We start from the raw sequence: 18,173 nt of genomic DNA, 5'->3' as shown, positions 1-18,173 counted from the left end.
GTTGTCATTATGGATCTTTGCTTTTTCTTTCAGTCTCATTCACCACACCCATTCCATCAGTACACACTTCCTTCCATAGATTCTACCTCCAATGCAAGCTTAATCCAAACACTTATCACATCCTCAGTTACTAGAGCATCATTTACCAGCACCACTGCACTAGCCTCCTAACTGGCCCCTTCATTTTCTCTCTTGCCTTTTCTACAATCCAGTTTCAACACAGCAGCCAGAGTGATTTTTTTTTTAATGTTAATCGGATTGTATCACTCCACTGCTCAAACTGCACCAATGGGTTCCCATAATATTTGGGGGATAGTCCAAATTTCTTTCCTTGGTTTATGAGGCCCTACACCTTTGTCTCTGAACTCATCCCCTGCCATTATTTCTTTCCCTCACTTCAGCCACATAAGTCTTCCTCTTGTTTCAAAAATGTATGTTCCCACCACAGGTCCTTCGTATTTGCTTTTCCCTCTTTCTAGAACACTTTTCCCATAGACCTAAAAGCACAGACTCAGGTCTGTGTTCAAAGTCACCTTCTCAGAGATTCCCCAGTTAAAAAATAGCAGAGAACTGCTTATTCTGACCCAGACTCTCTCCCCCTTACTCTCATTTATTGTTCTAGAACTTCTCATTCCCTAAATTTGTATTAGGCATTTCACTTTTCACCTACTTGTTACCTGTCTTCCCTACCAGAAGGCTCTAAGAAGTTGGGCATCATCTTGCTCGTCACTGATGTACTCCCAGCACCTTGCACAATGTGGGGCATACAATAGTTATTCAATAAACATTGCTGAAGGAAATGAAAGAGTACTTTCTAAAGAACATTTTCTACATTTCTGGGAAAACAGCTAAGCAATTTTAAGGTTTTTATAATCCTCATTTTTTTTTTTTTTTTTTTTTTTTTTTTGCGGTACGCGGGCCTCTCTCTGTTGTGGCCTCTCCCGTCGCGGAGCACAGGCTCCGGACGCGCAGGCTCAGCAGCCATGGCTCACGGGCCAAGCCGCTCCACGGCATGTGGGATCTTCCCGGACCGGGGCACGAACCCGTGTCCCCTGCATCGGCAAGCGGACTCTCAACCACTGCGCCACCAGGGAAGCCCTATAATCCTCATTTTAAAAAACATTTCCAGGACTTTTCTGGGTTCACAAGCTGACACTGTTACACCCTCCTCTTTACTCCCAGTAATACTCTCTCTATATAAGACAACTTAGAAAGCATCCTCCTTAAACCATTTCTTGAGCTGACATGTACCAGTTATCATACCATCACCTTCTTATTTGCTGGGACTAATGAATTTTTTAAGTTATATAACTTTCTTGAACCAAATGTTCTATTACCCATGAGTAAAGGTTAGGCAAGGATAGTTCCGTCCCATGAGATATCTAGGGAACAAATTTTCAGATGTATGATGGTCTTCTGGCCCAGTGCTTTTTTGCTTTCCCCTGCTGAAAAGTGTGGTGACATCAATATGGCTTGCCACAGGGGCAGAAGAACATAAAAGCACCTCCTACAGGATGGGGAAACTACTTTCCGTCACCTCATTTCCCATTTCTGTGTGAAGAGCAGGGAAGAGACATACCTACAAGAGCTCTTTCTGTAGAACTTTCAGGAAAATACATACATACATACACACACATATCCCAGACAGGTACAGCAGCTGAATTCAGGCAAAAGTGGCTAGTTTTAGGATAGGTTTGACGAAATACTCTGAAAGACCAGTTGAGACAAGGCTCTTCCCCTGCAATTCTAAAGGAATTACGATTTTTCTCCCTAAGGAGTAAAAGGTTGAGTTTCAAGAAGCCTAACAGTGCCTCTTCTCTGGCTATTGAATTCTATTAAATAGGGATACAATCAGATCTCCTAATGTTTTTGTAGGTGTAAAAAAAGGTATAAATCTGCTTTGTTATAAATAAAATAGACAAATTATGCTGTATAGCACAGGGAACTCTACCTAATGCACTGTGGTAACCTAAATGGGAGGGAATTCCAAAAGGGAGGGGATATCTGTCTGTGTATGGCTGATTCATTTTGGTGTGCAGTGGAGGCTAACACAACATTATAAAGCAACCGTACTCCAATAAAAATAAATAAATAAATAAATAAATATGGTGTTCATAGTAGACTTTTTTAAATAGTTATAATCTGGAGTCCATTGTATAAAATTTGGAAAATGCTTGAATGTATGAAAAAATACAGAAAAAAAATCTTTTACGAAAAAAGAAATTTTGTTACAATCACTGATCCACTGTTGTCCAGCTGTTTCCTGCTCTCACCTGGTCAACCCTAGCCTAAAAAAAGTTATTACATTGGCATCTTCTATTCTTGCAAAAAACTGGCCTCAGTGCACGGTGTTCTCTCAGATTCCTTAAGATTCCATTTCCCAGGCTCAATCTCAGGCTAGCTCAACAGCTTTTCCCATACCTGAGAACCACCTACACAAGGGGTCTGCAAACTATGGGCCACAGGACAGATCTGGCTCACTGCCAGTTTTTGTGCTGTCCATGAGTTAAGAAGGGTTTTTACAATTTTATATGGTTGAAAAATCAAAAGAAGAATAATATTTTTGTGACACATGGAAATTATATGAAATTCAAATTTCAGTGTCCAGAAAGTTTTGCTGAAACACAGCCAAGCTTTTTTATTTGCATATGGTTGCTTTTGCACTACAATGGCAGAGTTGAATAGTGACACGGATCACAAAGTGTAAAATATTTACTATCTGGCCTTTACAGAAAATGTTTGTCGACTCCTGACCTTAAGAGAATATTTTTCTTTAAATCAATTCACATGTTTATTTTAAATTATTTTAAAAGAAAACTTTATAGCACTTATAAATGGAAAACTAAAATTACCCAAACCTGAAGGCAACCTCAAAAATAACATCAAAAGCCACAAGGAGATACCACTTTGTATCCATTAAGATTGCTACCACCAAGAAAACAGAAAAAACAATTGTTGGTGAGGATGTGGAGAAATTGGAACCCTTGTGCACTGCTGGTTCCCACCTGTAGTAAAATATAAAACGGTGTAGCCACTATTGAAAACAGTATGACGGGCAGGTCTTCAAAAATGTAAAACAGAACTACCATATGATCCCTCAATTCCAGTTGTGGGTATATATCCACAAGACCTGAAGCAGGGACTTGAATGGATGTTTATCCACCCAGGTTCACCACAGTGTTATTCGTAACCAAAGGTGGAAGTATCTCAAGTGTCCATCAATGGACAAATAGATAAAAGCAAAATATGATATGTACACAAAATGGAATATTATTCAGCCTTAAAAAGGAAGAAAATTCTGACACAAGCTACAACATAAATGAACCATGAACGCATTATGCTAAGTGAAAGAAGCCAGCCACAAAAGGACAAATACTGTATGATTCCGCTTATATGTGGCACCTAGAGCTGTCAAATTCATGGAGACAGAAAGTAGAATGGTGCTTGCCAGGAGGTGGGGTGAGGGGAAATGGGGAGATGGCATTTAATGGGTACAGAGTTTCAGTCTTACAACACAAAAAATGTTCTGTGGATGGATGTTGGCGACAGTTGCACAACAATGTGAATGTACTTAATGCCACTGAACATATACTTAATAGTTAAAATGGTAAATTTTATATTATATATATATTTTATAATAATTTTAGAAGTTTTTTAGACTGCAACAAAAACAGAATAAGGTTAGTTTAAAACAAGCTAGATATTCTTGCACATCTAAGATGTGGTCTTGCTATGTTAAAATGGTTAATGAACAATTCTTAGGGAGGCCTTGATGATTAGCAGCAAACCTAGACTCTGCACCTGATGAAATGCAAACGGAGTGAAAAGGGACTTTCTTACTATTTATGATTCAACTTTTGTTAATATCATGTCCTTCTACTCATCCATACTTAAAAATATGGGGATTCCTGTAAGAGTCCCACAATTTTGGAAACACTAACCTAAAGTATTCCCCAGTGATAAGTCAAAATATAAGAGGTATCATCCTTACATTCTTGCTAAAAGGTTGTTTTTGATTATAATAGGATATTCTCCAGTGAGTAAAGAACTTTGCTGGATTAAAGCTCCCTCTTTCACAATGACATGATTTTTAAAAAATCACTTCACAGCCCTGTACTGTGGTATTAAATAATAAAATATATTTGAGAAAAGGACAATTTATAAGATTGGCTCTGCTAGGGTTAAGTTTGGGATATCCTAAAAAGAGAGAGAGATCACAGCGAACGTTACCATTTTTTTCAGAAAGGTATCCATGCTTTATGGAACTAGGTAAAAGAAAATCAAGTAAATATTTACCTGTGATATACGTCAAATTTGATAAAGCACTAGTAATATTCAACAACATCAATACTCTAAAACAAAAATTTTTAAAGAACTGGAAAAAATTAGGTATTCAGCTATAAGGTATGTCTTTTCTACATCAAAATATGTTTAGGGCTTCCCTGGTGGCGCAGTGGTTGAGAGTCCGCCTGCCGATGCAGGGGACACGGGTTCGTGCTCCGGTCCGGGAAGATCCCACATGCCGCGGAGCGGCTGGGCCCGTGAGCCATGGCCGCTGGGCCTGCGCGTCCGGAGCCTGTGCTCCGCAACGGGAGAGGCCACAACAGTGAGAGGCCCACGTAAGGCAAAAAAAAAAAAAAAAAAATGTTTAAAGGAATTTAAGATCCTTTACAAGACCTTAAGTTATGACTCAGTATCAAATGCCCACTCAATCAAATTATTTCTAATAAATCGAGTCTATCCCAATGTTGCTTACGTTGTCCACAATAAGTTCCAATATATCCTTTCTGGCACTGGCAATGGTCATCTGCACAGGTCCCACCGTTCATGCACCTAACGCTGCACTGCTGAACTGCAAAGAACAACAAAAAACATAAAATTATCGATCACTAGAATTATAGTGTCTGTGAGAGTTATAAAACTATACTAAATACCCAATTAATGACAAATGTATTCTACGGAAGTAAATGTTATGACCCAAGCATACCTTTATTTATTTGTAGTAAGTATGCACATGAGCATATCTGTTACAACATATGTTATTTAGTATATATTTAAAATCTATTACACTTTCAATGTTAAAAGAAGGAAATATAAGGTGACTAGAAGTGTAAGTTCTAGGATGCAGGAAGCACTCATGTATCCATTCAGAATGCGGTGGCTGAGGCCTGGCACTGCCATCACCCAGTGCTTAAGCAACTGCTTCTCTTTCTCTCACGTCAAGTGTTTTAACAAGGTCTGCAGGTTCCACTGGAAAATATATCTCAAATCCATCTTCTCCTTTCTGTCGCCATTGATACTGTGTGGTTCAGTATCATCTCTCACCTGGACTGTTGCAGTAACCTCCTGATAGGTTCCCTAGCTTCTACTCTTACCCTCTTCAAATTCTTTCTCTGCAGAGCAGCTACAGTAATCTTTTAATAATATAAATGGCATTGCTTCATTTTCTTATTGAAACCGTTTCAATGATTCCCTGTTGCATTTGGGATATAATGCAACCCTTCCATGACCAAGGAGGCTGTGTATTATCTCCACACATTGGTAGTAACTGAAGAGATATACGTAAACAAGTTCACCCAGGGTAGACAGAACTCTTGGGAATACCTAACTGTGACTGTAAGGCTAATAGAGAAGATACAGAAAGGAGACTAAGAAATAATATCAAGAAAAGGAGTATTGTGAGCCATGAATATTTTACAAGTGAAGGGAAAAGAAAGCATTTCAAGAAGATACTGATTCATGGTGCTAAATGCTTTGTGGAGCTGGAGCATCATGAGGACTGGAAAGGAGAGAAAAGTTCCTGATGGAAAGGCAGCCAGTATTACTCAAGGCCAAATGAATTCAGGGATCCCCTATTAAATTACGTACCATAAACTGAGGGTCAGCCAGTGATTGTTCAGCTGCCCAGGTAGAGGAATTAAGAAACTGAACTGTAAAAATATTTCTCCAGATTTGGGTTTTTTGCTGAGGGTGTAGTTGAGAAAACTAAGAGAACAGGATAATGAAGATATGGGGAATAGTATCGTCCAGGCAGTCAGACAAGGGAGGTTCAGGAAAGTACTGGAAGAAATTTGCTAATCAGGGTAGAAAGTCTTGATGAATTCTAAATAACAGGTTTTCAAAGGTCTGGAAAATGACAGATTATTTTCACAGAAAACGAAACTAGAGCATTAATCAGAAGTTTCATCATCAGACAATGACATTTGTTATATGAATCTTGAATCTTATATTCCTCAATCAGATAGATTATCTATTACCTTTTCTTAGGGAAAATTTGTAGAGAGAAGTATTAAAAATATACCAACTTCACACTAGTTTGAGGCAGACAAAGATTTAATTATTGAGCAATTAAATAAATAATATCTGCTTCCACCTTGCTATAAAATATTACCTTAAACACTGGCCTAAAAGATTAATTGTGGACCTTAAAGACCCAAAAATTTCTACTTAGGTCATGAAAAACACAATCTTAGCCCACTGTTATTGTGATCTTACAGAGCTGTTGGGAGTCAGTATGTGTAAAGCAAAATAGCTAATATATGTAAAACATCTGGTCAGTACACAATAAATATCTGTTGTCATCTCAATCCTCTTATCCTTTCCCTTTAGTTAACCCACAAAACAGGATATGAGCCACAGGAATTAAGCAAAGGCAAAAAACAGAGCTGAGGGTTTGAGACTACAGGCTTAGGCATCAGAATCCCTGGCTTCAAATCCATGTTACTTTGGGCTAGTTAAACTTATATGCCTCATTCTCCTTCTCTGTCAATCGGGTAATAATAGTATCTCATAATATTCATGTGAGAATTAAATAAAATGATATAGTTAAACACTTAAAACAGTACCTGCAACACGGTAAAAACCCAGTAAGTTATAGCTATTACTCGCAAAGAATTACTTCTCCACTAAATCCAGGCTCTTTTACTGAATAGACACATAGCTTCTGGACCAGTATGAAATTATTTTTCTTAATGAAAATCACTCCCCCATTACCCCTTAGTTGTTGGTGGCAACAACTAAGCCACCAAAGATTTTTACTCCAAAGATTACTACTGACCTAGTTAGTGAGGAAAATTATCATGGGTCTATATCCTCATTGAAAAGGACATTCAGTATTGACTCAAAAGCTTACGGATAATGCAGTAAATAAGGTCACATATTAAAAACGTACTTGATTTTGATCCACAGGTTGGTGATATTTGGCCGCTGGAACAAGTACACATGTTAGGACGGGAACAAAATCCATCTCCACAACTATTTCTACAAATTGCTGTAGAAAGCAAAACAGGGAAGTGAACGAACAATTAGGTAATAAACCATAGTTTACAAAATAAGAAAACTATAGTTAAAAACAATAAACCTGAAAAACTAAGATATAAAATATATGATATATTATATACAATGGAATATTACTCAGCCAAAAAAAGAAATGCAATTGAGTTATTTGTAATGAGGTGGATGGACCTAGAGCCTGTCATACAGAATGAGGTAAGTCAGAAAGAGACAAACAAATACCATATGCTAATATATATATATATGGAATCTAAAAAAAAAAAAAAAAGGTTCTAACGAACCTAGAGGCAGGACAGGAGTAAAGATGCAGATGTAGAGAATGAACTTGAGGACACGAGGAGGGGGAAGGGTAAGCTGGGACGAAGTGAGAGAATGGCATGGACATATATACACTACCAAATGTAAAATAGATAGCTAGTGGGAATCAGCCACATAGTACAGGGAGATAAGCTGGGTGCTTTGTGACCACCTAGAGGGGTGGGATAGGGAGGGTGGGACGGAGATGCAAAAGGGAGGGGATATGGGTATATATGTATACGTATAGCTGATTCACTTTGTTATACAGCAGAAACTAACACAACATTGTAAAGCTATTATACTCTAATAAAGATGTTAAAAAATGTTTTTAAATATGTGATATATAATGCCTAATTTCAGATATACAACAAAATTACCCATTGTAGACAAGCGAATAAGTCTCTTAAGTATCCTTATGATAATGTTCACACAAATGAAGCTACTTCAAGTTCCATAATCCTAATCATTCAACTCTTATCAATACAGGTCACCTTTTCCATTCAAGGGAAAGAGCTTATACTCAGAATTCACTGTGAGAAGACAGTCTTGGTCCTAGGAAGCTGGGAGGGTTGAGGAAACCTAGAGGTCCTGCATACCTTCAGAAAACACAGCCAACTCTGTAAAGGACCTTCACGGAGACAGAGAATGTGAAATTGGCTGAGCTGGAGACTCCACGCTCTAACTACTTGGCCAAGCCCCAGGGGTTCCATGCACATTCCTTCCCGGCTGGTATCTGACCTGCCCCATCATCAATCTTTGTTCCCCTTAATAATTCTCTCTCTCCTTCCTCCAGCCTTTCTTCTCCCATTTTACCTCCACAACCTAGCCTATTCCTGCTGCTCAGAAAAGCTGCTGCGACATTTTGATGGAGGGAGAGTCAAAGCCTCCTGCAGCTATGACCTCCAAGGTATGAGGGTCATCAGAGCAAAGAATGTTAGGCTCACTGACACAGCACATACCACAGATCCTCAAAATCGGTAGCCCAGTGCCTTCAAATGGGAAGTCTCTCCCATATTTAGAGCCAGTTCATTTAGGAGCTGAGAGATTTATCTCTATATCCACAAGTGAATTCTCTGTGTGCACACAGGCAAGTGCTTTAATGCTCCATGAGTGGATGCATGAAGACAGGAAGAGGAGAGTCTGGGAATGCCCTGAAAGTAGCTATAAATATGTACGCAAATGTGTGTATGTATCTTTCGCTAGGGAGGGGGTCTCACAACTTTCAAAGAGATCTGAGCCCCTCAATATGTAATGTAAAGGGTGTGTTCTATAGAAATGAACTAAATAAATGTTGTTCTTCTCCGGATTGCCTTTTGACACCCACATAATATGGCCATCATCTCTATTACCACTCCCTATAAACGAAAATGTCATAAATTACAGTGTGAAGATAAAAAACAATTTTAGGCAAGAACATGGCTTCTGCCATGGAGTTGACTATTAATTCTTAAAATGTGCTAGATTTTCTGATCACCAATAACTTTCCAATGACAAATGTTTACTAAAACATTGTTTTATCTCAAAGCCCCCTTACCCTCAGTAGGTAGACATTTAGTCTAGGCTTACATTATATACAAAGTGCCCCTTCCTAGGTCCTAAACCCAAAGAAGGTCTGATGGGCCGGAGACTACTCATCCTCAGACGGATCCCTGTCATGGCCACAGGTGTACCCTGTATATCCGTGAACCCATGAGAAGCAAGAATGCTTAGGCTCTTTCTCTTCACACTCATCTCAAACTATTGTACATCTCATCTAAATATCTGTCCCTCCCACAATTACAAAAACGATGAGGCCCAGAAATACCAGAGGGGAAAGGAGAGAGGACCTGGGTGTTGGGATTTCAGTGACACTGGGAGAAGATGCATGGCACAGTGGAGAGTAAATGAATGGTATGCAAGAGGTCTGAGGTTGAGTTCCTGCCTGCCATTGACCCACTGCAAGCTCGGAAAAAAACCCACAGCTTCTCTGGGTTTAGTTTTCTCATTGGTAAAAATAAAACAAAAGGATTATACTGGAACGTTCTGATGTCTCTTCGGGTCTCAAATGCTATGATTCTGGGCCAACCCCTTCCCACTGTTATTCCACTGATCAAAATGCTCTTCATAGTATAATCTCACAACAAAAAAATTAATAAGCAAACTTTTCCGTTGCTTCATGTTCTAACAAGATTTAAAAAAAACAAATGGGAAGTGAGAAAGTCAATTTCATCCTTTTGGAAACAAATATTTGGAAGTTTGGAAGTACTTCAGTGATTTTTGCAGGCCACAATTAAGAACAATAACAACAAGACGCAGACTCAAATCAAAATGCGTTGTTTCCAGTAGTTTGAGAAATATATTTTTATTTTAATATCTTCTCATGAAGCCTGATTAAGGCCAACCAGATTAAAATTCTAGGAGTTGATCATTTTAATATCTTTCTGTAAAGAAAAAATGTTGATGTATAAATGTATAAGGAAATTAATCTTTGGTCCTCCTTTTCTATTTGTATTTCACTTATTCTCTTTTTGTAAGTTTCCTCAGAGCTTTTCTTTTGCTAAATGATGGAAATTCAATAAATATAATGAATAATTTTTATCATAAGAAAGTCATGGAATGAAAATTCTTTTTTTATTGACGTCTAGTTGATTTACAATATTAGTTTCAGGTGTATAGCACAGTGATTCAGTATTTTTGCAGATTATACTCCATTATGTTATTACAATATAATGGTTAAAATTCCCTGTGCTATACAATATATCCTTGTTGCTTATCCATTTTACACATAGTAGTTTGTATCTGTTAATCCCACACCCCTAATTTGTCCCTTCCCCACTTCTCCCCTTTGTAACCACTAGTTTTCTGTATCTATGAGTCTGTTTCTGTTTTGCACATACATTCATTTGTATTATTTTTTAGATTCCACATATAAGTGATATCATACATTTTTTTTCTTTCTCTGTCTGACTTATTTCACTAAGCATAATTTTCTCTAGGTCCATCCACATTGCTGCAAATGGCAGAATTTCATGGAATGAAAATTCTTAATTTTGACATTATCATGGTTTCAATTTAGTTATTACCTCCATATACTACAGTTTTAAATGTCAGACTAATTGAACTAGTGAATTTAATGCAAAATATTAAGGTAAAATTTAGATGAGACCCATGCAAGAGAATATAAACGCATTACAGTCTCCCTCTCTTTTGTGCACTATTTTATAGTCTTGGGTGTTTGAATTACCTTTTAAATGTGCTAATAAATATTTTTGTAGATATCTCTTGACACAAGTACTGTAAATGTTTCTTGGAGATATAAAGATCATTTCAAAGTTTATGCTTTTTATAGATTTATGATACATGTACATTCCAGTGTATTTCATAAGCACCCAAATACTTGGAGTATCAGAAATGCGGGCTACAATATTCACTGTTACGTTGAGATTTCCAAAGCTGATTTTCTAAACATGTAAAGAGCACACTGTTACTCAAAGACCAAAAATATATTTAAAGCTGACACTCAGAGGGCCATATATATACATATACTTTTTTTTTTTCCTACTGCAAATATTCTGGAAGGCTCTGTTCTCTGGAATTCCCATTCCACACTGATCCAATAAAATCTGACTTTACAGATTTTCAACACGTACCATAAACCAATCCCTTCTCCTCGGCTACTCTCCAACTCAATAATGGCAGTCACATTCATTACATTTAGTGAGTCAGACTTTCCACAGTGCCTAAGTCACTCCCGGCTAGTATGGCAGGTGTGTGGTGAGTGACTTAGCTGTTTCAGGATTCTAGGAACCATGTAAGTTTAAAGCAGGCACAGTAACACCCTACTGGTCTGAAAAAGTAAATGCACCCTCTACAAATGCCTCATGTATATGACTTATGTGCTGGAGGGAAAAGAATCCAATACCCTTCCATTCTTTTTAATAAAAGTAAAGGCTTATAGTCAAAAGGTTTATTTAAAATATTTATGAATCACCCTAAAGAACACAGTTGTTGCTTCCTGTTTTTGCCTCATTACTGGATATTGTGGGATTTTTAGGGTAGAAATAATAAGAAGCTAGTATTCACAACACTTGAGATATCATGCCTTTTTAAAAACTGCACAGAAATAACATCAAGTGTCTATCTCAAACCCACAAAACCAATAAATATAGAGTCAGAGATGCCACTACATCCTTATTATCCCTTGGCTAGTGTGGCTTGCCCTTTTTCTCTCTTCATGTGGCATAATTATCTTTTCCCTGGAGAATATCGAGGTCAATCTAAAGTCAAGACTGTCTCTAAATAAATGTGCTACGACACCTGGCTGTCCTCCCAACAAGGCAAATGTGGCTGTGCTATATAAATACACAAGAAAAGGCCAGTCACACTTCAACTCACAAATTCACAGGCATGTGAAGTAAGACATCCCATAGTCCACCACTGTGAGGCTGATAATGGTAACTAATGACTTCTCCAATTAAAACTTGGAGAGCTGGGTATACACTTTGGAAACTGAATAAAATAATCAAAACTTTTAAGGTCAGATATGCAAAACTTTTGAAGTTCTAAGACTCACACTTTGGAAATCTACTGTACACTATGAGATCTGGGATCTGGAAATCCTAAATTTCCTAAATGTCTTCCAAAAATTAAAAAAAAAAAAAGTCAAGCCATTTGGAAGAGTTCTCTCTTTTAAAATTTTTGTTAACCTGGATCAACTCTAAATCTCTGAGAGTGCTCCTTTCATATCTATGTTAGGTGACTGTTGAGATGAAACCAGAGATAATAAAGCGGTTTTGTACAGAGGCCTAAGAAAGCTTGATATTCAGAAGGCCTAAACCTCCTGCAGAGTCAAAAGGCAGATAATTTACATAATCACATTGTGGTCTTATCTGCTCTCCTTCAGGAAAAAGTGGTGTGGGTTATCTGGGGAATTGCTGTACTCCCCCTTCAGTTTGTATTAATAGACATAGAAAGATAAAACTTCCAAGTATCTTTGAAACCTTTATTATTATTGCCCTTCAACAGAGTCTACAAGTGAAGTCTAAACCGAGGCAAACTGGCTGCTACTTCCCCACCATTCAAATGGGGCCGCGCGTCCTAATTATTACTGCTATGTGGCCACCGGATTCTAAACGCAAATGTGTGTCCAAACGACTGAATGCAAGAGGTCGGCCCTGAGATGGGGCCGAGCGTGCTGCCCCAAACTGCGATCCCAGCCTAGCACTCACGGACAATGCATTGGTTTCCTCCAGGGAGCGTCTTCCATCCCGGGCAGCAGTAGGAGTGGAACCTGGATCCGCATACGTTGGGCCTGCGATAGACAAGTGAAGTAACGCACACTTAGAGAGGGGTGAGGTAATACATTAGCAGTTTTCGTAACATTTATGGGACAACCAACAGACCAAAACTACGCGTCAAATTCTTGGGGCTTGGGGCTCAGACGTGGAAGTAAACGAACTAGACACTGGAATGAGGAGGGTCAGAAATGTCGAAACATTGCCTTTCATCCGCCCTCCGTTGCTACCTTTTTAAAGAGCGAAAAGAAACAGGGAAACATATAATTTGCTACTATTCTAGACTCCGGATGCAGAGAACAAAGGGAGCACTCCGTTTCAAAAATCCTTGCCCTCGTCCCCAAATCCATCCCTCCTTGATCAACTGTTACTTTGGCCCCGACATGTCAAGGATGGCGAGTCGGAAGGTGGAGCGCTCGGCTTGATGATTAGAGTGAGCTGTAAGCCCCGCACACGTCCTCAAACAAAAGGCTCGGGAGTTGCGCCCCCGACGGTGGGGAGCAGGCAGGCTTGACCAGCCCCAGCGCGGCGCGGGGCGGCCTCAAGCGCGCCTTCCTTCAGGAACTTGTTCCCGCACGGTGGGCTCTGCAGGCGCTCCGCGATCCGCACCCGGGGGCCTCCGACCCACCCGCTGCCCAACCCCCCGAGGGAGTTTTTTTTTTTTTTTTTTTTTTTTTGCCGGCCGAACTGCGGAGGAAAAGGGGGAGGCGCTTCTGGGAGTCTTTGGGGTCTACTGGTGGAAGGGGCACCGGCTCTAGCCGCCAGAACTGGGTTTTGGGAGGGGGTGGGATGGAAAGCTGCCAAGCCGAGGTTTCCCCCCGTGCCGCCTGCCCACCTACCCTCGGAGCACGTCCTGCTGTCCTCGCCTGCGGACGCGGCTGGCCGCCGCGACGCCCTCCTCCCGGTACTCGGGCACTGCGAACCCGCCTTCAGAGCCCGCCGCTGCGGGCCTGACCTGTTGCGGCGGCGACTGGGGCCGGGGCGGCTTGGGCGGCGGGGGCTGGGGCTGGCCGGCCGTGCCCTGCGCCCAGAGCGCCACGCAGCCCAGCCACACGAAGTAGGGCTGGAGACACAGCCGCCGCCGTCTCCCCATCGCGCGCGCTGAGAGCGCGCGGACCGTGGTCCGCTGAGAGGAAGCGCTCGAAGACAAAATCTACGCGGCCCGAAAAAAGTCAGGTCTAACAAGGCTTTCGTCGGCTCCGAGACTCCCTTGAGCTCAGGCTCCCTGCTCTAGTGGGAGTCCCGGACCGAGCGCCGGCCCGCTGACTGCCGGCGAGGCGCGAGCTCTAGAGAAGCGGGCGGCGAGGCGCGGCGGCTGAGCGGCCGGCAGCCCCGCGCGGTCCACGTTGCATCCCCCGGGCCGCTGCCCCGAGCGACTCCAGGACCGCCAGCAGGCGGGGGCGGGAAATTACAAAAGTAACCCGAGCAGCCGCGGCGTAAAGTTACAAAGAAAGCGGACCTCAAAAGAAAAAAAGGGCCTGCACGCAGCGACTCGGCGGATTCCCGTGCGCTCCGGGCACAGATCTTGGAAAGCTGCAAAAGTCACCAGAAAGAAGCCGGAAAGCAAACAAAAGTCGCCCCCCAAAGAAAAGGAGGGTCTTCTCCCGGCTCGCCCGGAGTTCCACTGGGCAGCGACGCGCCGGCGGCGGCCGAAGAGCCGGGCGGAGGTGCGCGGGACCGGGGCGAGCCGCCGGTGAGAGGGAGGGCGGGAGGCTGGACGCCGGGGAAGATGCGGCGGGCGAGGGCTAGGCGCGGGGGTTTTGAGGCCCGGCGGGGCGCTGGGCGGGCCGGCGGGCGGCGGCTGTCAGTGGGGGCTGGAGCGCAGCCGTCCACACGTGGGGCGCAGCCCTGACCGAGGGGCCGGCGCAGAGTGGGCGGAGACAGAGTAAGGGGGCGATGGGGTGGGGAGGAACAAGGGGAGCCAGGGGCTGGGGGAGGGGAAGAGGAAGGAAAGGGGTAGGGTGAAGGGAGGGGAAAGGACTCAGATTGGGGAGAAGGGGGGCGATCCGGAGAGGAAGGCCAGGGTTTGGAAAAGGGGCTTGGAAAGAGGGATTGGCGAGTTTGGGTACGAGAGGAAATGAGCGGGGGATGGGGGCGAGGTTAGGGCGAGGAGAGAAGTGGGAAAGAGGAGGGAGGGCGGGGGGGCCTGGAGGAGGGGGCGAGGCGCTAGTCGACTTTGCTTCCCGTCCCCCTCAATTGGCCGCTAGCTCTGTTTTGACTGCCTGTACAAAGCGAGCAGACGACGGGGGAGGGGGCAGTTAGGGACCGGATTTGGGAAAGGAGGCTGCAGCCCCTTCCCCTCCCCCTCCGCCCTCGCTGGGCCACGGAGCAGGGACGAGGGTCTCTAAACGTGCCTGGCTTGGCTAGACCCGCAGCTGAACTTCCCCACCAGGCAGAGGCCACAAGGTTGAGGATGAGAACGGGTCCTCCTGCAGGGACCCAGACCCAGACCCGGGGTTGGGGGATTCTCAGTCAAGCAGGACTAGAGACTCCCGCGGGAGTTGGCTGCAACCTCCATACGAGGAGGCCGGGCCCTCCCCATCGCCCTCCTACCCCCACCTCCCCATCGGGAGCGGCGTCAGTCTGCGGAACCCGCAGAGGGGCTGGGCGTTTCCGGATTGAAATGCGCCCTCCACCTCCAAGACCGAGCTCACGTAGCCGCGGGGAGCCTTGGCAGCTTGCAGGCGCCGCGGTCCTGGGGAGTCCGTACAGGGGGTGTGCTTCGGGGTGAGCCCTGCCAGGACTCTGCATGAGTTCGCAGCCAGAGAAGAGTTAGATCCCCAGAAGTGTGTTTGGGGGGGACGCGCATGGTGGGTAAATGGATTTGGGGGCATATCCCTGGTTCCTGTCTTAAACTTCTGATTAATGGTTAAACGCTAGCAATTGGTGCATCCACTGGCTGGCCACATGCCCTCTGGATCCGTAGAGTAGCCTCTGTGCTCACCCGACTTTGGGTTCTTCCTTTGTGGCCCTGATTTCATGAGATTTCTGTGAAGCCCTAGTTGTCTCTCAGCATTTCATAATTAAAAATCTAACACCCCTGAAAACTGGGACTGGACATCCAATCATGGTTTAGGATATAGCACGAGACACCAATGTCTGGATTATTCAGGCCTAGAGAAACTTACTTTAAAGATTTATATACCTAAAGATTTTTTCCTGGCCCACATTGCCCAGATGTGCTATTTGGCAGCCAAAATTCTCTGAGAATTGGCATAGCTCCCTCCTTTTTTCCCCAATGTAGTTAGGCAAAGACTTGTAAGGTAGTATTCCTTCTTACAGTATTCTCATAAGGAAAAGTAGGAGCAACATAATTTCATGTGGGACACCAATCTGTTCAAATCCAAAGAAACTAAAGACAGCAAGAGAGGTATTTGTCATGCCCTGTCCTTCAAACAAAATCATTTTAATTAAAAGAGCTAAATAAGGGCTTCCCTGGTGGCGCAGTGGTTGACAGTCCGCCTGCAGATGCAGGGGACATGGGTTCGTGCCCCGGTCCGGGAAGATCCCACATGCTGCAGAGCAGCTGGGCCCGTAAGCCATGGCCGCTGAGCCTGCGCGTCCGGAGCCTGTGCTCCGCAACGGGAGAGGCCACAACAGTGAGAGGCCCGCGTACCGCAAAAAAAGAAAAAGAAAAAAAAAAGAGCTAAATAAAGTATCCCCTGGGTTAAAGCAGTGTTTTAATCATACTTTTTAAACATTAAATGGGTTTAAAACCCATTAAATGGGTTTTTATTTAATACTTAAATAGTTTTGTGGTTCATTTCTGTCTATCGTATCAAATCCAAATGCTCTAAAATTACATAGGCATTTATCCTTAGACTTACCAATTCCAATTTAGAAATGTATTTAAAAGATAAAACAGGCAAAAAATGAAATGATGAATTCTATAGTCTGTTCATTGCAGCACTGTTTATAATGGCAAAAGATTAGAAATACAAAGTTCCCATCCACAAGAAACTGGTTGAATATGGTTTAATCCATTCGGTAGAATACTATACAGCTGTAAAAAATGAATGAGGATCTCTCTATACGCCTATGAGTGATCTCTAGAATATACAATTCAATGAAAAAGAAAAACAAACAAACAAAAAACCAAACTGCAGATAGACTAGGTAAATCTATTGAGACAGAAAGAAGAATAAAGGTTACCAAGGGCTGAGGTGGGAGAAGGGAATGAGGAATCATTGTTTTACGGGTATAGAGTTTCCATTTAAGGTGATGAAAATGTTCTGAAAATTAATAATGTGACAATGATTGCACAATATTTTGAATGTACTTAATGCCTCTGAATCGTATACTTAAATATGGCTAAAATGATAAGCTTCATGTTGTGTATATTTTACAACAATAAAAATTTTAATGTAAGGTGCAGGATATTGTATACGGTATGCTACCTTTGGGGGGCAAACATGCACATGCATGTGTGTGTGTGTCTGTGTGTGTACACTTTTAAAAAATAGAAGTATAAACCATATCTAATAAAAATAGTTATCTTAGAGAAAGAAGAGGATGTGAAGGAATAGATAATGATGGAACCTCTACCTTTCCAAATATGCCTTGTTTTATAGTTCTAACTTTGGAGCCATGTGTATATCTTATATAGTTAAAAACAAAATGAAATTTAAAAGAGCTATGCCTAAAATTTGAAAAGAAACTAAAACAAATGAACCTGTTTATCACATTAGTGGCATAAATGGAGAGAATTATTATTTAAAGTGACATTTAAATACAATATTTGGACTGTACATCTTTAGTAGGATGTAACCTAAGGATGAAATGAACAAAAAGAAGTCTGAAATTGCATTCTATGGTGGTAATGTGAGAGAGAGAGATTGGGAAGGGGGAGAGAGAAAGAGGGAGATAGATATTAGAAATCATGATTTCAGCATAAGAGAAAAGAGATGAAATATAAAATGAAAGTAAAAACACTGCTAGTTAAATTGAATTAAAATGCCAAGATGTAATCAGAACTTACATCTATCATTAAAAAATATGTATTTCCTGGTCCTATGCATTGCAAAGACCTGAAAGTAGTGACAACCCAATAGCAATAAGCACCCATTGTGCTCAGATTGTGGTCCCTAAATACCATTTCCCCATAAAAGGAATGAGGGCTCCTTTGGGTAGGTGGCTGATTTCAGGTCTGGGGCAGGAACTATGTAAAATGGGTCTGGATTTATCTATTTTGTCATATTTGAAAGCAAGGAAATTATCAAACAATTTTGGGTCATATCAAAAGGAAACAGGACCTAACTTGAAAAAGATTCCACTGACGAAAGATGGGAAAACCCAAACATCACAAAGAAA

At 42.0% G+C, this 18,173-nt stretch overlaps 1 protein-coding gene across 1 annotated transcript in view; it reads right to left on the bottom strand.

Moving 5' to 3' along the window:
• The window catches only part of FBN2 (fibrillin 2), a gene marked incomplete at both ends in the record, with an annotated part of 228,924 nt that extends 214,968 nt beyond the window's left edge, over positions 1–13,956 (bottom strand). The window contains 4 exons of the mRNA XM_079704022.1: positions 4,757–4,852; positions 7,172–7,270; positions 12,798–12,880; positions 13,703–13,956. Of these exons, the coding sequence (XP_079560148.1) occupies positions 4,757–4,852; positions 7,172–7,270; positions 12,798–12,880; positions 13,703–13,956 (532 nt within the window). The remainder of the gene's footprint in view (positions 1–4,756; positions 4,853–7,171; positions 7,271–12,797; positions 12,881–13,702) is intronic.
• Between the last annotated feature and the right edge of the window lie 4,217 nt (positions 13,957–18,173).

This window comes from Hyperoodon ampullatus, assembly GCF_949752795.1.
Source record: "Hyperoodon ampullatus genome assembly, chromosome: 4".
In the NCBI taxonomy this organism is placed as follows: Eukaryota; Metazoa; Chordata; class Mammalia; order Artiodactyla; family Ziphiidae; genus Hyperoodon; species Hyperoodon ampullatus.
This window is presented reverse-complemented; position numbering and strand designations above follow the sequence as displayed.